Genomic DNA, 21044 nt, shown 5'->3' with positions numbered 1-21044 from the left:
TTCTGCCTGGCAAACTGGTTCATCTGTACCATTCTTCTAGGTTCCACATATATGCGTTAATATACAATATTTGTTTTTCTCTTTCTGACTTACTTCACTCTGTATGACAGTCTCTAGATCCATCCACGTCTCCACAAATGACAGAATTTCGTTCCTTTTTATGGCTGAGTAATATTCCATTGTATATATGTACCACATCTTCTTTATCCATTCATCTGTCAATGGGCATTTAGGTTGCTTCCATGACCTGGCTATTGTAAATAGTGCTGCAATGAACATTGGGGTGCATGTGTCTTTTTGAATTATAACTTTCTCTGGGTATATGCCCAGTAGTGGGATTGCTGGGTCATATGGTAATTCTATTTTTAGTATTTTAAGGAACCTCCATAATGTTCTCCATAGTGGCTGTATCAATTTACATTCCTACCAACAGTGCAAGAGGGTTCCCTTTTCCCCACACCCTCTCCAGCATTTATGGTTTGTAGATTTTCTGATGATGCCCATTCTAACTGGTGTGAGGTGATACCTCACTGTAGTTTTGATTTGCATTTCTCTAATAATTAGTGATGTTGAGCAGCTTTTCATGTGCTTCCTGGCCATCTGTATGTCTTCTTTGGAGAAATGTCTATTTAGGTCTTCTGACCATTTTTTTGATTGGGTTGTTTGTTCTTTTAATATTGAGCTGCATGAGCTGTTCATATATTTTGGAGATTAATCCTTTGTCCGTTGATTCATTTGCAAATATTTTCTCCCATTCTGAGGGTTGTCTTTTCGTCTTGTTTGTAGTTTCCTTTGCTTTGCAAAAGCTTTTAAGGTTCATTAGGTCCCATTTGTTTATTTTTGTTTTTATTTCCCTTACTCTAGGAGGTGGATCAAAAAAGACCTTGCTGTGATTTATCTCAAAGAGTGTTCTTCCTATGTTTTCCTCTAAGAGTTTTATAGTGTACAGTCTTACATTTAGGTCTCTAATCCATTTTGAGTTTATTTTTGTGTATGCTGTTAGGGAGTGTTCTAATTGCATTCTTTTACATGTAGCTGTCCAGTTTTCCCAGCACCACTTATTGAAGAGAATGTCTTTTCTCTACATTATATCCTTGCCTCCTTTGTCATAGATTAGTTGAGCATAGATGTGTGGGTTGATCTCTGGGCTTTCTATCCTGTTCCATTGATCTATATTTCTGTTTTGGTGCCAGGACCATATTGTCTTGATTACTGTAGCTTTGTAGTGTAGTCTGAAGTCAGGGAGTCTGATTCCTCCAGCTCCATTTTTTCGCTCAAGACTGCTTTGGCTATTCGGAGTCTTTTGTGTCTCCATACAAATTTTAAGGTTTGTTGTTCTAGTTCGGTAAAAAAATGCCATTGGTAATTTGATAGGGATTGCATTGAATCTGTAGATTGCTTTGGGTAGTACAGTCATTTTCACAATATTGATTTCCCAATCCAAGAACATGGTATATCTCTCCATCTGTAGGTATCATCTTTAATTTCTTTCATCATTGTCTTATAGTTTTCTGCATATAGGTCTTTTGTCTCCCTAGGTAGGTTTATTCCTAGGTATTTTATTCTTTTTGTTGCGATGGTAAATGGGAGTGTTTACTTCTCTTTCAGATTTTTCATCATTAGTGTATAGGAATGTAAGAGATTTCTGTGCATTAATTTTGTATCCTGCAACTTTACCAAATTCATTGATTAGCTCTAGTAGTTTTCTGGTGGCCTCTTTAGGATTCGCTAGGTAGTATCATGTCATCTGCAAACAGTGACAGTTTTACTTCTTCTTTTCCAATTCGTATTCCTTTTATTTATTTTTGTTCTCCCATTGTCGTGGCTAGGACTTCCAAAACTATGTTGAATAATAGTGGTGAGAGTGGACATCCTTGTCTTGTTCCTGATCTTAGAGGAAACACTTTCAGTTTTTCACCATTGAGAATGATGTTTGCTGTGGGTCTGTCGTATATGGCCTTTATTATGTTGAGGTAGGTTCCCTCTATGCCTACTTTCTGGAGAGTTTTTATCATAAACGGGTGTTGAATTTTGTCAAAAGCTTTTTCTGCATCTATTGAGATGATCATATGGTTTTTCTTCTTCAATTTGTTAATATGGTGTATCACATTGATTGATTTGCATATACTGAAGAATCCTTGCATCCCTGGGATAAATCCCACTTGATCAGGGTGTATGATCCTTTCAATGTGTTGTTGGATTCTGTTTGCTAACATTTTGTTGAGGATTTCTGCATCTATATTCATCAGTGACACTGGTCTATAATTTTCTTTTTTTGTAGTATCTTTGTCTGGTTTTGGTATCAGGGTGATGGTGGCCTCACAGAATGAGTTTGGGAGTGTTCCTTCCTCTGCAATGTTTTGGAAGAGTTTGAGAAGGATGGGTGTTAGCTCTTCTCTAAATGTTTGAAAGAATTCACCTGTGAAGCCATCTGCTCCTAAACTTTTGTTTGTTGGAAGATTTTAAATCATAGTTTCAATTTCATTACTTGTGATTGGTCTGTTCATATTGTTTCTTCTTGGTTCAGTCTTGGAAGGTTAAACCTTTCTAAGAATTTGTCCATTTCTTCCAGGTTGTACATTTTATTGGCACAGAGTTGCTTGTAGTAGTCTCTCAAGATGCTTTGTATTTCTGCAGTGTCTGTTGAAACTTCCCCTTTTTCATTTCTAAATTTATTGATTTGAGTCCTCTCCCTCTTTTTCTTCATGGGTCTGGCTAAAGGTTTATCAATTTTGTTTATCTTCTCAAAGAACTAGCTTTTAGTTTTATTGATCTTTGCTATTGTTTTCTTTGTTTCTATTTCATTTATTTCTGCTCTGATCTTCATGATTTCTTCTACTAACTTTGGGTTTTGTTTGTTTTTCATTCTCTAGTTCCTTTAGGTGTAAGGTTAAATTGTTTATTTGAGATTTTTCTTGTTTCTTGAGGTAGGCTTGTATTGCTATAAACTTCCCTCTTAGAACTGCTTTTGCTGCATCCCATAGGTTTTGGATCATCGTGTTTTCGTTGTAATTTGTCTCTAGGTATTTTTTGATTTTCTCTTTGATTCCTTCAGTGATCTCTTGGTTATTTAGTAACGTATTGTTTAGCCTCCATGTTTGTGTTTTTCACTTTTTTTTCCCTGTAATTGAATTCTAATCTCATAGCGTTGTGGTCAGAAAAGATGCTTGCTATGATTTCAATTTTCTTAAATTTACTGAGCCTTGATTTGTGACCCAAGATGTGACCTATCCTGGAGAATGTTCCATGTACAATTGAGAAGAAAGTGTAATCTGCTGTTTTTGGATGGAGTGTCCTATAAATATCAATTAAATCTATCTGCTCTATTGTGTCATTTAAAGCTTGTGTTTCATTATTAATTTTCTGTTTGGATGATCTGTCCATTGGTGTAAGTGAGGTGTTAAAGTCCCCACTATTATTGTGTTACTGTCGATTTCCTCTTTTATAGCTGTTAGCAGTTGCCTTATGTATTGAGGTGCTCCTATGTTGGGTGCATATATATTTATAATTGTTATATCTTCCTCTTGGATTGATCCCTTGATCATTATGTAGTGTCCTTCCTTGTCTTGTGTAACATTCTTTATTTTAAAGTCTATTTTATCTGATATGAGTATTGCTATTCCAGCTTTCTTTTGATTTCTATTTGCATGGAATATCTTTTTCCATCCCCTCACTTTCAGTCTGTGTGTGTCCCTAGCTCTGAAGTGGGTCTCTTGTAGACAGCATATATATGGGTCTTGTTTTTGTATCCATTCAGCGAGCCTGTGTCTTTTGGTTGGAGCATTTAATCCATTCACGTTTAAGGCAATTATCAATATGTATGTTCCTATGACCATTTTCTTAATTACTATGGGTTTGTTTTTGTAGGTGCTTTTCTTCTCTTGTGTTTCCCACTTAGAGAAGTTCCTTTAGCATTTGTTGTAGAGCTGGTTTGGTGGTGCTGAATTCTCTTAGCTTTTGCTTATCTGTAATGCTTTTGATTTCTCCATCAAATCTGAATGAGATCCTTGCCGGGTAGAGTAATCTTGGGTGTAAGTTCTTCCCTTTCATAAGTTTAAATATATCATGCCACTCCCTTCTGGCTTGTAGAGTTTCTGCTGAGAAATCAGCTATTAACCTTATGGGAGCTCCCTTGTATGTTACTTATCATTTTTCCCTTGTTGCTTTCGATAATTTTTCTTTGTCTTTAATTTTTGTCAAATTGATTACTATGTGTCTCAGCGTGTTTCTCCTTGGGTCTATCCTGCACTTCCTGAACTATTTCCTTTACTACGTTAGGGAAGTTTTTGACTATAATCTCTTCAAATATTTTCTCCAGTTCTTTCTCTCTCTCTTCTCCTTCTGGGACCCCTATAATGCAAATGTTGTTGCATTTAATGTTGTCCCAGAGGTTTCTTAGGCTGTCTTCATTTCTTTTCATTCTTTTTCCTTTATTCTGTTCCATGGCAGTGAATTCCACCATTCTGTCTTCCAGGTCACTTATCCGTTTTTTTGCCTCAGTTATTCTACTATTGATTCCTTCTAGTGTATTTTTCATTTCAGTTATTGTATTGTTCATCTCTATTTGTTTGTTCTGTAATTCTTCTGGGTGGTTCCTATTTAATTCTTCTAGTTCTTTGTTAAACATTTCTTGCATCTTCTCGATCTTTGCCTCCATTCTTTTTCCGAGGTCCTGGATCATCTTCACTATCATTATTGTGAATTCTTTTTCAGGAAGCTTGCCTATCTCTTCATTTAGTTGTTTTTCTGGGGTTTTATCTTGTTCCTTTATCTGGTACAAAGTCCTCTGCCTTTTCATTTTGGCTATCTTTCTGTGAATGTGGTTTTCCTTCCACAGGCTCCAGAACTGTCCACCCTTTTGTTCTATCATTTCTGTTTTTTTTAATTACTGGGGATGGAATTCATCACTCTTTCCTCCAAATATTTCAGAGCACAGCCTCCCACTCAAGGTGGTATATAATAATAAATAACACTACTGAGTAGTCACTATGTACTTGGCACTATTCTAAGTGATTTAAATATTCTGTACTTAATCCTCACAATAAACAAATGAAGTAGGTACTAATACCATAATTTTACAATGAGGATGTTACTTTGCCCAAAGTAACAGATTTTAAGTGGTACAGCCACTAAATCTTTCTGTCTGGTAGCCCTTCTCCCTATGAGAATATCTTGTTAGTGCAAAAAAAGCAGGTGCTAACTAGTAGAACATTCAAAATCCAGATTCAGTTAAAATTCTATGGAAACTCCAAACTGATATCCATAATATCAACATTCCCACTTGATCCAAGAAAAGTCAGTCAACTCAGGACATCATCTGACAAGCATCATCCCTATTTTCTAGATGCTAGGATAGAACCAGCCTGATTCAGTAATAAGCACATGTGCCACTATGGGGCAGCGTCTATATCTTGTGTGTGCTCTGAACAGCGCTCACCTCAGAGTGAGTATTTAGGCTACACTTGAAAGTGGAATTAACTCAGGGACTTTCCCAAGACTAAACAGCAAGTGGCAAAACCAGGACTTCTGCAGTCTCTACTCTGGATATCAGCCATAGTCTGTACCTACTAGAAGTGAACTAGCTTCACAGAAGAGAATTCAGTCTGGTCCCATCAGAATCTACTAAGTCTGCCAACTTTCACAAACTAATAATACAGATGAAGAGGTTTAAATAAACATGACCACCTCAGGTTCCCTTTCAAATGATTTTACACAAGAAGGAATGCACTTGCACCTTCAGAAGGAGGAACCAACTTCAAATTGACAGGATTTCAGGAAACTCTGATTGAAAATCACATTTTTCTGACATCTCCCAGAATGAGAATTCATTGTAAGATCCTCTTCTCAATGAGCAGCAGCCTCTTATAAATTAATACTGTCTATCTCCTGCTCATGCCCTGAACTTCCTCAAGCAGCAACACATCACTCATATCTTCTTCATTTCCTTTCCTGTTGACCCATACAAGCCTCATGAATACCACCTAAGTATAAAATGAAAATTATAAGACAGACTCCCATAATCTTCTTAAAGAAAGCCCAAAAGGTAACTTCGACCTGGCAAAGTAAACTGATTTCCTGCTAGCTTAACTAACATTTATTGAGAGCTTATAATAACACAGGCATTGTATAAGGGGAAAAGGGATGCAAAATTATTGAGGTATATGGTCCCTGCCTTGAGAAGCTCACTATTAAGTGGAAGAAGGGCATATTCTAATATTTCCTTATAAAGAAATAAACATTATTTTCCCAGGATTTTTTTTCAAATATGTCCTCACTTACTCCAAGCTATTGCCAAGATATCAAGCTCACCAGGCCTCCTTACTTCCAGCTGCCTAGTAACATCTCCATGTGCATATCCCATGACAACATGATCTCAGCATACCAGACTAGCTCCCCTATACCTCTTTCTATAGCCACCCAAACCTTAAAAAAATCTGCTCTAGGGCTTCCCTGGTGGCGCAATGGTTGAGAGTCCGCCTGCCAATGCAGGGGACACAGGTTTGTGCCCCGGTCCGGGAAGATCCCCCATGCCGCGGAGCGGCTAGGCCCGTGGGCCATGGCTGCTGAGCCTGCGCATCCGGAGCCTGTGCTCCACAACGGGAGAGACCACAACAGTGAGAGGCCCACATACCGCAAAAAAAAATCTGCTCTACTTTTACTAATCCATATCCTGGTCAATGAAATTCCCATTTACCCAATTTCTCAAATTAGAAAACTTAGCCCACTGTCTCTCCCCAGTCACTAAATCATATTACAGCTATCTTAGAAATATTTCTAAAATCCATTCCCCTCCTCTTCATTCCCATGGCCACATTTTATTCAGACTCTCAGTCAACTGCAACAACTCTAATTAGTCTCACTGCCTCATTTCTCATTACCTTAATCTGCACTTGTCACTCCCTAACATTAAAACGCTCCAATACCTCCCTACTCTCTTTTCAGTCTCACCTGGCAATTTCCCCACCACACATCCTGTTTTGGACAAATTTCTGACACTTAAACATCATGTTATTTTTTTTTCCTCACACTTTCACCATGCCTTTACTCATGCTGTTGTCTCCATCTGGAATGCCTTTCTTTACTTGTGCAACCTCCTACCCATCTTCCAACACCCAACTCAAGTATCTCCTCCCTACAAACATTTCCCTGACTTTCCAGGCAATGGTAATACTTCCTTCACACCATATAAATTCCTTTTAACGGATATGTAACACACAACACTACAATTTTCATGTGAATATGTCTCTCTGATGTTCTTGAAGAAAGATATTCATATTTCTAACCCCAGTGCCAGTTACATAATAAGTGCTCAATAGGGACTTCCCCAGTGGTCCAGTGGGTAAGACTCTGCACTCCTAATGCAGGGGGCCTGGGTTCGATCCCTGGTTGGGGAACTAGATCCCGCATGCATGCCGCAACTAAGAGTCCGCATGCCACAACTAAAAAGTCCGCATGCTGCAACTAAAAGATGCCACATAGGTTAAGAATCCACCTGCCAGTGCAGGGGACACTGGTTCAAGCCCTGGTCCAGGAAGATCCCACATCCCATGGAGCAACTAAGCCCATGCGCCATAACTACTGAAGCTGCGCTCTAGAGCCCGTGAGCCACAACTACTGAACCCGTGTGCCACAACTACTGAACCCGTGTGCCACAACTACTGAAGCCCGTGTGCCCAGAGCCTGTGCTCCGCAACAAGAGAAGCCACCGTAATGAGAAGCCTGCGTGCTGCAACGAAGAGTAGCCCGCGCTCGCCGCAACTAAAGAAAAGCCTGCGTGCAGCAATGAAGACCCAATGCAGCTATAAATTAATTAATTAAAAATAAAAAATAAAAATGAAAGATGCCACATGCCGCAACAAAGATCCCACATGCCGCAACTAAGACCCGGTGCAGCCAAAAATGCATTAAAAAGAAAACTTAACAAGTGCTCAATAAATGTGTGTTTAATAAATTGTGTGCCCTCATATATCCTGGATCAATTTGTTATTTGGTTATTTTCCCAAAATTTTATGGATTCTTGAACTTGGCTCTATGTAAAAGTCCAACTTTCATAACACTGCTTTGAGTTTTCAAGAGGTTTTATTATTATTATTCAAATGTCGAACAAGTGTAGGAATTATAATGCCTAAACATCCAATGAAAATACGTTAAAGGCTCCCCTATTCATTAAGGAACGAATGAGAGTCCCCCTTCACAATCCTAACTAGAAGGATCCACCTTTCTCTAGACTGATTGATCTGATATCCGGAAAAGCCCTCACATAGGAACTACTGTGCACACAAGACCAACTGAAGGTACACCCAAAATAATTCCAATTAACTTGTGCTAAATTAAGAGCAGGGACACAAATTCTATTTGCCCTGGTTTACAAAGTCAGAGACAGTATAGAATAGCAAAGAAACAGCTCTCACTGAACTCAAAACTTTTTCTGGAGAGGAAGAATTGGGGAGGGTCGAATGATCCACATTTATTCGGGCCTGCCCAAGTTTCTACTTCCCCATGTCGAAAGGCAGCACTCCTCAGTTTCTGATAGTTCTTCCCCAGGGAACCAGTTTTTATCTCCTGTTTCTTCCCTACACTTGCCTGGAAACAGGTTCGTTTCCCAGGTTCACACAGAGTAACCAGAGAAAACACGGTAGCTTCAATGATTGTGTGTAAAGGGCGGGCTGAAGCCCGGCGATCAGAGACTGTAAAGAGGAGACGGGGACCTTCCGGGACGCCTGATGACTTCGGGCAGACAGGGCTTCCTCTAGCCCTTCTCCGAGGTCTTGCCCCACGCCCTCACCCCAGAAACAGGCTGGGAAGAAGGCCACTCGGGTGGGAAACACCTGGGAGGAAAGCTTTCAAGGTAGCCTGAGGGGTCGGAGTCAGCCTCTTGCTGGGTCAAAGGTCGGCGCCTCGGCTGCCAGGAGGGCCCAGCAGGGACCCGGAGCGAGAGGCGTGTGACCGGCACTGGAGGGTTAGAGGGACCGGCAGCTGGAGTAGCGAGCCGCTTCTCTCTCCGCTCCGCCGCACGCAGCCTCTGCGCTCCTCACCAGCTGCCCTCCCTCCCTCTCCCCGCATAACCCCTGTCGTGCCCTAGCGAGCGCAGGCCCCGCCTCCAGGGCCGCCTCAGGGCCAAGGCCTAGTATGGCAGTACCCGCAGAGGTTGGCCAGGTTCGGAGACCGGCCCGGGCCGGCGCCGCTTACCGAGCGCCGCTTACCCTGCCTCCTCCTCCACCACCCGCGCCGCTCCCGGACCGGCTCGCTCCCGACGCCACCGACGCCGCAGCTGCTCCGGGCTCACGGACGCGCTCCCGACCTCCCCAGACCCTTCCCCCGGCCCGCCGTGCCCCGCAGGATCCTAAAGCCTGCCGCGTGATACGTTCGCCCGCGCCGACTGCCTGAGGCTGGCTCGGACCACGATTCCCAGCAACCATCACAAAGACTACGACTCCCAAAATGCACCACGAGAAAGAAATTAGCAAAAGAAACATGTATCAAGAGTCTACTGGATGCAAGTTGAATTAGCAGTTTCTTTAAATATGGCAGACCCTGAAATAGGCAATTCCACTTCCAGCAGTAAATACATCCTCTAAAAACACTGGCAAAGTTTGGAAAGATATATGTTCCAAGCTCTTTATTGCAACTCTGTAAGTGAAAGATTGGAGACAAACTCATTCAATCAACATATATGTAATTGTATGCCTGCTATGTACAAAGCACCGTGTAAATCTGTGTCAACTTGGCAAGTTACCTCTCTGAGTCTCAGTTTTCTCACACGCAAAATGGAAGATTAAAAAAAGACATGCAGAAAATAAAATTTAAAAAAAAAAAGAATCTGGAAAAAAAACCCCAAAAAAAAGACATGCCGGGCAGTGTGTGCGTGTGTGTATGTGTCTCCTTATAATGACTTTATAAAGTTGGTACCTCACAGGTAACAAAAAAAAAAAAAAGGTTTTGAGTGATTAAACAGCTTGCTTAATGTTCTAGAGTTAGTAAGAGGTGAAGGAAAGTTTAAACCCAGATCTATCAGGAAAGAGGTCTTAATAGCCCAAAAGCCCAGGTAACTTTTAATTTTTCTTGTCTGTTTACACAGTGGCATAAAACATGATTAGTGGTAAAAAGTTGTACCCTAATAGGATATAAAAAAAGAGTGAGAAGTGGTAATAGGAAGGCATCTTGAGGTGAACCCCAAGAACTATTGTTCCTGAACATGAGTTAGAAGCCTCCTGTACAGCTGAAAGAACCCCTTCCATACCTGACTTCCTTTTAGCACATCTTTGTTGAGCACCTACTGAATACCCAATTCTGGGAGTAGTAAAAAGAAAAACAGTTACAATTCTGAGATTATATTGTAAGAAAGTGATAGACAGATGATAGATAGAAAAATAGATATACAATTAAATGTTTTAAATATCAAACAGTGAATTATCGAAGGTAAGCTTAGAAAAGCTCAAGCTGTAAATGCCCTGAAAATTCAGAGAATGGAAAATTCCCTGTCAATCTTCAGAGGCTTTTTGGGGGAAGATGAAGATGAAATTAAGTCTTAGAGGAGAGAAGAAAAGGAAAGGTGAAAGTGTGAAGGTGAAGAAACACAATACACTGGTGGGAATTGAATTAAATACAGATTCAGCAGAGGGTAAGCTTATAAGTCCACAGACTGAGTAGGTAAGAGCGCAACCTCTGGGATACTGTGGAAATGAATCCCAGGCTGGCTACCTACTAGATGTATGACTTTGGACAATTAAATGAGCTCTCTAAGCCTTAGTTTCCTATCTGGAAAATGGGGATAATAAAATGCCTATGTTATATTGGTTTGGTTATCCAGCACTGAGCCCTTCCCCTCCTTTTCTGGGGGCCTTTTCTTTTGGGTAGAGTCTTTTTTTTTTTTTTTTGGTACGCGGGCCTCTCACTGTTGTGGCCTCTCCCATTGAGGAGCACAGGATCCGGACGCGCAGGCTCAGCGGCCATGGCTCACGGGCCCAGCCGCTCCACGGCATGGGGGATCTTCCCGGACCCGGGCACGAACCCGTGTACCCTGCATCGGCAGGCGGATTCTCAACCACTGCGCCACCAGGGAAGCCCCTTTGGGTAGAGTCTTGATGGAAAACCAGGCCCTGGGCAACCAAGATAAGTGAGCTCATGTGACTTGGGCTTGGCCACTAGGTGCAACCTCCAAGGGCTTCAGCTCTTGATCAAGAGATGCAGAGATGAAAAGATGGTCAGAACTCATTCATAACAGGTGCTGTCCACAAATGCAGTGACCAAGTCATGCAGCACCAGGGGCTGTGGTGTCCTGGCTGTATGGTTCCTGCAGAAAAATAGTTGTGCTTCCTATTTCCTGGTCTTCAGAGAGTTTGGGTTCCTGCACATTTTCTAAGCCTGTTCTTCCTGTCTCCTGCAGATTCTGTGACCCTCCCCACACCAATGTTCTTCTAGTAAATTTCATTTTTTTTCCATATTTCTGTAACTATTCTATAACTCTTAAAAGGTTCCTAAGTGATATCACACACACAAACATGTGCCTACTCAAGCTTACTCATTCTTTCACCAAACATCTATTGAAGTCTTTCTTTGTGCCAGGCTCTACTCTAAAAGTGAGGATACAACATAATGTACAACACGATAAGTATAATTAACACTGCTGTAAATCCTAAGGGTTCTCATCAGAAGGAAAACAGATTTTTTTTTCTATTTCTTTAATTTTGTATCAATATGAGATGATGGATATTCACTAAATTCATTGTGGTAATATGTAAGTCAAATCATTGTGCTGTACACCTTAAACTTATACAATGCTGTACATCAATCATGTCTCAATAAAACGGGAAGAAAAAATTTAAAATACAGTGGCATATACATATATGCATGCTTTTGTAACCATCAGAAATATGCACGTGTGTATCCATCAGAAATATGGCTAAAGGGACTTCCCTGGTGGCACAGTGGTTAAGAATCCACCTGCCAATGCAGGGGACGTGGGGTCGAGCCCTGGTCTGGGAAGATCCCACATGCCACGGAGCAACTAAGCCCGTGCACCACAACTACTGTGCCTGCGATCTAGAGCCCGCGAGCCACAACTACTGAAGCCCGTGTGCCTTGAGCCCATACTCCACAACAAGAGAAGTCACCGCAATGAGAAGCCCGTGCACCACAATGAAGATTAGCCCCTGCTCGCCGCAACTAGAGAAGGCCCGTGCGCAGCAATGAAGACCCAATGCAGCCAAAAATAAATAAATAAACTTAAAAAAAAGAAATATGGCTAAAAATACTCAAAAAATATGTAGTGTTACACAATACTGTAAATCAATACTTCAATTTTTTAAATGTAGTGTTTTTAAGTGAGGCTATAACAATGAAAGAAATCCCATGGCAACTAGGAACAGCTGGAAGAGGAGCAAATTTGGGGAGGAAGATGATGTTTAGGACATGTTGAGACTGAAATGTCTATGAGACATCCAGGCAGAAATATTTAGTAGACATTTGGATACCTTCATTGGAACTCAGCAGAGATCTCTGGAGTGTAGATAAATATTTTGGAGCCATTGTCCTAGTGGTAACGGTTCAAGCCATGAGCAGGGAATAAATGGCCTAGGAAGAGGGCTAAAAAAATATTAATAATATGGGGAGGAAAAAAGATAAAAGGGCCCCAAATGGAATTTAAAACCAGTATTTAAAGGATGGTGGAGAAAGAGGAACCAATGGCAATAAAAGTTCTGAAGACAGCACTATTTAAAAAAGAGGAGAATTAGAGGAGAAAGATGCTGTGGAAACTACAGGAGAGACTTTCAATAAGGAAGTTGTCAAATGTCTCAAAAGAGAAAAGGAAATTAAAATGCCTTGAAGACTTCAGGAAAATCTACTTCGGGTAAGTATTGGTTTGAGAAATGAATGGAAGGAGAGAAAGTAGGGGCAACAAATACTAGATCTTTGCAAGAAACTTGACTGTGAAATGAAAGGGAGAGGGAGTGATAGGAGTAAAGGTTGGGGGAGATGAGAATGAAAGAGTGACTTCCAGGACAGGACAGACTGGGGAGTATTTCTATGCTGAGAGCAAGAGGACAGAATGAGGATGATGAAACAGAAACAGATGCTTCTCAGGGAAGTTGCGTGGAAAGGGAGGGAGGGGCAAGCTAATGAAGGAGGGACTGGATGAGGAGAGAGGAATACCACAGCACCTGAGAAGGTTAATCTGGGGTGGAAAGGACTCCTGCATATCAATTTGTAGGTGCTAAAGAGATTACACACAGACTCAGTGCCATTAAAGTATGTGTTCATTTTGTTTTCTAGCAAAATGTTAGTTTGGGTGACCTGTTGATACAGTGGTTTGGTGCATTGACCCTGGACCCAGATTGCCTGTGGTTGAAATCCCACCTGTATCTCTACTGCTTAACAGCTGTGTGATCTTGGTCAGTTTACTTTATCTCTCTGTACTTCATTTTCCTTATCTTTAAAAGGCGGGGTGGGGTGGGGGAGTCACACAGTAAGGGCTATGGAAGTACTAGCCATTATTATTTTTTCCACTAGTTTGTCATCTCCCTGAAGTTGAGGTTTTCTCTTTTGTTCAGGGTTGTCTACTCAGAGCCTAGCACTTAGTAGGTGCTCAATAAAAATTTCATGAATAAACTGGGATGAGAGAGCGAGGCGTGGAGGGAAGGGAAGACTTGGTAGTTGGATGCTGGGCGGGCTGGAAGCCAGATACCTTAGTCATACTCTGTGCCGCTCCGCGGTTTCCTGGGGCCTGAAGCAGCGGGCCTACATCCCGTCTCTGAGACCTTCCCCAGGACTCGCGAGGTCGGAGCGCTGAGACGATTGTGTGCTCCGCGGCTCCACCCCCGCGAGGCTCCTGCGGCCCCGCCCCTGGTGGGCGGTGTTGTGCCGGCAGGGAGTATACCGGCTCCAGTCGCGAGCTAGCCGTGAGGGGCGGGGCCGGGCTGGGCGGGGCCGACTCAGCCCGGCTTTGGCTCACCTCATCAAAGAAGGGCGGAAGTCTCAACCCCAGTCTTGACCTCGCTTGGGAACCCGGCACCGAGAGTCGGGCCTCGCCCCACGGGGCGGCGGGCCTGGGCGTGCACTGGCGCGGGCGGCACCATGAAGCGTGCGGGAACTCTGCGCCTGCTCTCGGACCTGAACAACTTCAGCGGCGCGGCCCGGCTCCGGGAGTTGTTGGCCGGGGACCCAGCCGTCCGAGTTCGCTGCAGCCCGGACGGCCGCCACCTGCTGCTGCTGCGACCTCCGGGGGCACCGGGCCCGCAACTGCTGGTCGCGGTGCGTGGACCCGGCGCGGAACTGGAACGTGCCTGGCCAGCTGGCCAGCCCTCACCGCTAGACGCCTTCTTCCTACCGTGGCCGTCACGACCGGCGCTAGTCCTAGTGTGGGAGAGTGGCCTAGCCGAGGTGTGGGGCACGGGGGTGGGGCCCGGCTGGCGGCTGCTGCAGAGCACCGAGCTGTGTACTGGCGGTGGAGCCCGTGTGGTGGCCGTGGCGGCGCCCCGAGGCCGCCTGGTGTGGTGCGAGGAGCGTCAGGCCGGCGCTGAGGGCCGCGAAGGGCCTCCCGCAGTGGCTTTCAGCCACTGTGTGTGCGTCCGGACCCTGGAGCCCAGCGGGGAGGCCGGCACCAACCTGGGCCGTACACACATCCTGCTGCACAACTGCCCCCGTTTTGGGCTGCTGACCTCCCGCAAGGACCTGTTCCTGGTGCCCACTGCCACCACCTGGCCTGGCGTGGGCCACATTCTGCTCATCTGGAGCCCAAGCAAGGGCAAGGTGGTGGTGGCTGCCCCATGTCTTGGCCTCTCCCACAGTAAGAGCCTGAATCCTGGAGGAGGGGACCCGTGGGACTTCAGGACCCTGCTCCGAGGCCTTCCTGGGCTGCTGTCCCCCAGGCAGCCATTAACTGTACACACCTGGGCCCCAACTCCCCAGGGCCTGCTGTGGCTTGACTTCAGGGGCACTGTGAGCCTGGTGCAGCCCCACGGTGGTACCCGGGCTGTTGGCACCCTTCAGGAGGCACCTGCCAGCCTGGCAGGGTCTGCAGCACTGGGCGCATTTCATGGCACTCTGGCCTGTGTGCTGGGCTCCACATTGGAACTGCTGGACATGGGCAGTGGGCAGCTGCTAGAAAGGAAGGTCCTAAGTACAGATCGAGTACATCTGCTGGAACCCCCAGCCCCTGGCATGGAAAATGAGGAAGAGCTGGAGACCCGAGGGGGTCTTCGTTTGCTTTCAGCCGTGGGTCTGTTTCGAGTAGGCTGGGAAGCCCCACAAGGCCTTGAGCTGCCTTCAGCTGAAGATCTGGTGTTTGAGGAGGCCTGCGAGTACTACCAGCGGCGGAGCCTGCGGGGTGCCCGGCTCACCCCAGAGGAACTGAGACACAACAGCACATTCCGGGCACCTCAGGCCCTGGCTTCCATCCTCCAGGGCCACGTGTCCCCATCAACACTATTGACCACACTGAGGGCCGAGCTTCGGGATTACCGGGGCTTAGAGCAGCTTAAAGCCCAGCTGGTGGCGGGGGATGAGGAGGAGGCTGGCTGGACTGAGCTGGCAGAGCACGAAGTGGCACGGCTGCTGAGGACTGAGTTGATGGGAGACCAGCTGGCCCAGCTCAACACCGTTTTCCAAGCCCTCCCTACAGCGGCCTGGGGTGCCATCCTCAGGGCCCTGCAGCTCCAGCCAGATGGGAATGGCAGGCTGAGGTCCCAAGCTCCCCCTGACGTGTGGAAGAAGGTACTGGGTGTTACAACAGGTGGAAAGGAGCCACCCAGTGGGATACTGCCCCTCTTTGAACTCCTGTGCCGATGCCTCTGCCGGCTGGAGCCACGATGGCTGCCACCCTTTGTGGAGCTGGCACAGCAGCAGGGCGGGCCTGGCTGGGGATCAGGGGGCCCAGGGCTGCCCCTCTATCGCCGAGCCCTGGAAGTACTAGGTGAGGAGGGGACTAGGCCTGAAGCACTGGAGCTAGACCTGCTCTTGGGCAGTGGGCGGCCCAAAGCTGTGCTCCAAGCTGTGGGGCAGCTGGTGCAAAAGGAAGAGTGGGAGCGGGCTCTAGAGGCTGGCTTGGCCCTCAGCTCCTCCAGCCCCCTGCTTCGAAGTGAGATCTTCAAACTGCTGTTGGCCGAATTTGCCCGGCACCGCCGGCTTGATGCTCACCTCCCCCTCCTTTGCCGCCTGTGCCCACCAGACCTAGCTCCAACTGAGCTCCTGCTTCTACTGCGGACACACCTCCCAGATGAGTTGGAGCCCCCCGCCCCATTCCCTGAGCCTGGGGCAGAGCCCCCTCTCACTGTGGGCTTGCTCAGAGCCCTGCTGGAGCAGACTGGGACTCAAGGACGACCCTCTGGCCCAGTTCTAAGCCAATATGAGGACATTCTATGGGACCCAGGCACTCCACCCCCTACCCCACCTCGGGGACCTATGTCAGCCCTCCAGGCATCAGACCACCCAGGCCTGGAGGCATGGGCACCATCTGGACAGGGCCTCTGTGTGACTGACACAGGCTGAAAATTGTTTCTAGGACACAGTGATCAGGGAAAGGTGTCTAGGAGTTGGAGGGGGCCAGAGTGGGGACCTGTGTGTGCAATACTCACAATACTCCTCTGGAGCAATTTATATATATATATATGTGTGTGTGCGTATAATAAATATGTTTGGTCTTTATCCTCAGGTTTCTGTCTTGGCGCAAAGCTCCTAAAACACTTGGAATTTCCTGAGTGATAGAAATATCTTTGTTATAACGTATGGACACCAAGGGGGGAAACTGGCGGGGGGGTAGGGGTCCGGGAGATGAATTGGGAGATTGGGATTGACACATATACACTAATATGTATAAAATAGATAACTAATAACCTGCTGTATAAAATAAAATTCAAAAAAAAAGAAAAACTACATTGCTGGTAGTAGTAATGGTGCTAACCACAGGAGATTCTGGATTTTAAATTTCAAAGTGATAGCTTTAGATTTTATGAGAGTAATAAACAGGAATAGATCCAATGGTTAATTGATGTGCCTTGATTTAGACAAACCTAATAGATTAAAATCCAAGCATACCTCAAAGATAAATTAAGGTCAAATAACTTACACTGCAAATAAATTTACAGTAGAAGCCATTTAAACAGCAAATCCTCACTACATTTTAAATATGATCTGATTCCTATTTTGGGAACATATTTATTAGATAAATTAAGGTGTGCTTTATCATAAAAATGAACACAGATGCAGGGGGAGAGAAAAAGCTAAAAAAAATTACCAGAAAATTTCAGATTTAAACTGGAGATTTAGTTAATATTATATCCAAATATTTTTTAAGTTTTGAATTGTTACTTCCCAAAGGTCAAAGTTTTCATTTTCAACAGAAAAAAGTTGCCTACAAGAAATATTAAAACAAATTAAATAGGGAAACTCTTTGAGGTGGTGGGACTTATTCCAGCTCCCTATGCTTTGTGTTGGAAAAATAAATAAAATTTAACAGTCCATGAGCTTGCTGTATAAAAATAAAATTAAATTAAATTTAAAAAAAAAGAAATGTCTTTGTTATAACAAGCCCCTTTAGACCAAACCTGCATTTACACTAATGAGGTAACTTAAAAGTGGAAACCCCTAGCGTCAGGATGGGGCTGGTCACCAGAAAGACCCGAGTGATGAAAGGGTTGGAACTTTCAGCTCCATCCTCAACCTCCTGGGAGGGGAGTGGGGCTAGAGACAGCTCTACAAAAGCTCCTGAACAGGGAAATTTGATGAGCTTCTGGCTTGGTGAACACATTAAGGTGCTGATGCACCCAGAGAGGGCATGGAAGCCCCATGCACACCCCTCACACCATGCCTTGCCCTATGCGTCTCTTCCATCTGACTGTTGTATCCTTTAATAAACTGGTAAACATAAGTATTTCCCTGGGTTCTGTTAGCCATTCTAGCAAATTATCAAACCAATTTATAGCATGGGAACTCCCAATTTATAGCCAGCTGATCAGAAGTACCAGTGACTTGTGACTGGCATTTGAAGTGAGGGCAGTCTTGTGGGATTGAGCCCTTAACCTGTGGGATCTGTGCTAACTCAAGGTAGTTAGTATCAGAATTGAGTTGACTTGCAGGACACCCAATTGATGTCCACAGAAAATTGATGGTTGGTGTTGGAAAACACTCCAGAAATGCATACACGGTTGGTGTGTTTTTCAATAGCTGAGGGCCTCATAGAGTTGGTTATAGAGGGAGTGGTTAAATCTGAATCTGTTGGCTAAAGTGACCACTTCCAATAATGAAAATAATTTACATTTATGAGCATTTAAAGTATACCAGTCACTCTGTTAGTCTTTAAATAGTCCCTCTTTTAATGTTTCTAATAACCCCATCCTGAAAGTACTAATATTATCTCCATTTTACGGGTGAGGAAACAGAGATTTAGAAAGATTACTTGACCAAGGTCAGTCAGCTAGAAAGTAGTAGCTCTAAGATTTGAATCACTTCACTGTACAGCCCAATAGCTTCTACCGGCTTGGGCTTGAAGCACTTCTCATTCCTGGCTCAATGCTAGCTTCTCTAGCCTGTTGTGAGGAGGGGGATCTGCAGAGGTACACACTTCCTTTCCCCAAGACTCTTCTGTTCCTGAGTAGGAACTGTGCCGGCCCTGAGCCCATGCTTGTCTCCCCCAGGATTTCTGGAGCAGCCACTGGATAAGGGGAAGATTTACCACAGACAGGAGAGCTACCTGCAGAGCCCTCTGGCTTGGTAACAAGAGTCACTGGAGGAGGGTTGCTTGGAGGCTAACTCCCAAAACTAAGAAAAAAGAGCGTCTCCAGAACATACTTCTGTTCATCTGGATTTAGTCAGCAGGACCACCTTTGAAGAGGCCTAGGCCCTCTGCCCACTTCTACCCAAGTGACCCCTCAGGATGGTTCTGGGCTTAGGGTAGGACTCTGGATGCTGCTCCTCAGCATCACCCTGGGCCCCCAGGTATCCCTTGTCCAAGGCTTGGGCCCAAGGTAAGGACTACCTCTTAGCTTTGCCCTCAGCTAGGACCTGCAGCTTGGGTTCTGCTCAGCCTCATCCCGGACTTAAGGTGGCCCTTTAGGCTCATATGGGACTAGGGACAGTTCCTCAGTCTCGAGGAAGGGGGCAGCACCTCAGGCTTATACAGGGCTTGTGTTACTCCTCGGCCTCATGAAAGTCTAAGGATGGTACCTTGACCTCATCCAGAATTTGGATGGCTGTTGTCCTGGCCCTTAAGCCAGGTTGTCTACCAATATCAGGAGTCAAGCTACTGACCCTTAAGCTTCTGCTCCTCCCAGAGGCCCAGAACTAGGGACAGGTCATCCCTTGGCCTCTACCTCAGCCCTGGTTTGGGTGGGGTTCATCCTCCTCTTTAGTCTGGAGGCTGGGCCCATTATGGCCCCTCTGTGGGAAGCTGGAGATGGACAAAAGCAGGAATCTGTTTCCTGTTCATGATCCTGCTGAATCATGGTTGTTGTTTTTTGGGTTTTCTTTTTTGGCCACTCCGGGTGGCTTGTGGGATCTTAATTCCCTGACCAGGGATTAAACCCGTGCCCCCTGCATTGGAAGCGCAGAGTCCCAATCACTGGACAGCCAGGGAAGTTCCTCATTGTTGTTTCTTCTCAGCCTGAGATTGGCTTGGGCCTCTTTCTGTGCTTGGAGGGAAAAGAATTGTATTCAGTGGGTCTCTGGGGCATGGGCAAAAGAAGGGGGCCAGGTTTTTCCTTGGACTTGTTTGGCTCAAGGAATTTCCTCAGGGCCACCCACAAGTAGGGGAGCCACCCAGCCTGGCAGCTCTGAGGAGAGCAGGTGAGCTTAGATGGGAACTTTCACCTGCTGTTACAGACTTGGTGCTTGATTGCTCTTGTCCTTGCTCATGCTCCAGCTCCAGTGAGGAGGATAAAGTGACCCCCAACCATGTCTCAGGACTTTGGAGAACAGCTCGGGGATATAGATATCATTGTGTGACTGGGTTCTGGTGGAGTGTGTGAGAGGACCATCAGAGAGCTGGCCCAGTGTGGTCTTCCTGAGTCAGAGGGCTCCAAATAGGTGAGTGGAGATCCCAAGTCTGAGGTCTTTGGTTGGCAGGGAGTATTCTAGGATCAGAAAGTAGAGAGGGTCCCTAGACAGGATGTTGGGACCTGGGGATATGGGAGATCTGGGAGCTCTGAGGTCCTTGATCTTGGGTGCCTGGGTAAAGGGCGAAGTTCTGGGGCTGAAGGTTTTGAGCAGTGGACAAGATCCCAGGTCCAAAGTCCCTGGGTAGGAGGTGGTAGGAAGGCCTGAGGTCCTTGGGTAGGTGCATTTCCACAGGTATGCCTCATCTTTGGAGCATACTACTCTCAAGTTCACTTGGTAGTAGTCTCTGGAAAGCTTGAAGGTGAAGCTAAGCTACACAAGACCAGAATGCAGTCTGGGCAAAGGAGAGGAAGCAAATCCTGAGGCTCCTCTACCTGCCTATATGGCCATGGAGCCCAATCCTCCCTTTATCATCTCCCTACTGCCCACCCATATTCCCTTCCCTCACCAGGAGATTCACTGTTTAGACACAGACCATGGTTTCCATGCCACCCAATGACTGGAACACAAGACTACAGCAACCCAGGACTTCCCTGGTGGCTCAGTAGTTAAGAATCCTCCTGCCAATGCAGTGGACACGGGTTCGAGCCCTGGTCCAGGAAGATCCCACATGCCGCGGAGCAACTAAGCCCACGAGCCATAACTACTAAGCCCGCGCGCCTAAAGCCTGTGCCCCGCAACGAGAGAAGCCACCGCAAAGAGAAGCCCGCGCACCTCAAAGAAACGTAGCCCCCACTCTCCGCAACTAGAGAAAGCCCGCGCACCTCAAAGAAATGTAGCCCCCACTCTCCGCAACTAGAGAAAGCCCGCGTACAGCAACAAAGACCCAACACAGACAAAAATAATTAAAAAAAAAAAAAAAAGACTACAGCAACCCAAGTCTTCCCCAACCCGCAAAGGCCAGAGATCAAAGCCCACCCCTTTCTCCTGTAGGAAACTGGTGGCCAGAGTGGGCTGTATCCAAACCACTCGGCTTTCCCCCCATACCCCGACCCAGC

The 21044-nt window shown here is 45.6% G+C and overlaps 2 protein-coding genes across 5 annotated transcripts in view; one reads left to right on the top strand and one right to left on the bottom strand.

Annotated features, from left to right (window-relative positions):
• ARMH3 (armadillo like helical domain containing 3) overlaps positions 1-13772 on the bottom strand; it is a 173796-nt gene extending 160024 nt beyond the window's left edge. Inside the window, exon 1 of one of the 4 annotated variants that reach the window (XM_079900635.1) lies at positions 13685-13772. The gene's annotated coding sequence lies outside the window, so the exon portion shown is untranslated. Of the gene's footprint in view, positions 1-9189; positions 9328-13684 lie in introns of those variants that run through there. The other 3 variants (XM_079900639.1, XM_079900634.1, XM_079900636.1) reach the window with 3 other exon arrangements.
• A 205-nt stretch (positions 13773-13977) lies between these two features.
• Positions 13978-16848, top strand: HPS6 (HPS6 biogenesis of lysosomal organelles complex 2 subunit 3). The gene has a single exon (XM_079900458.1). It carries the CDS (start codon positions 14074-14076, stop codon positions 16483-16485), a length of 2412 nt encoding a protein of 803 aa, XP_079756584.1. The 5' UTR covers positions 13978-14073; the 3' UTR covers positions 16486-16848.
• The last annotated feature ends 4196 nt before the right edge of the window (positions 16849-21044 follow it).

The sequence above is a fragment of the Stenella coeruleoalba genome, assembly GCF_951394435.1.
Source record: "Stenella coeruleoalba genome assembly, chromosome: 16".
NCBI classification, from domain to species: Eukaryota; Metazoa; Chordata; class Mammalia; order Artiodactyla; family Delphinidae; genus Stenella; species Stenella coeruleoalba.
This window is presented reverse-complemented; position numbering and strand designations above follow the sequence as displayed.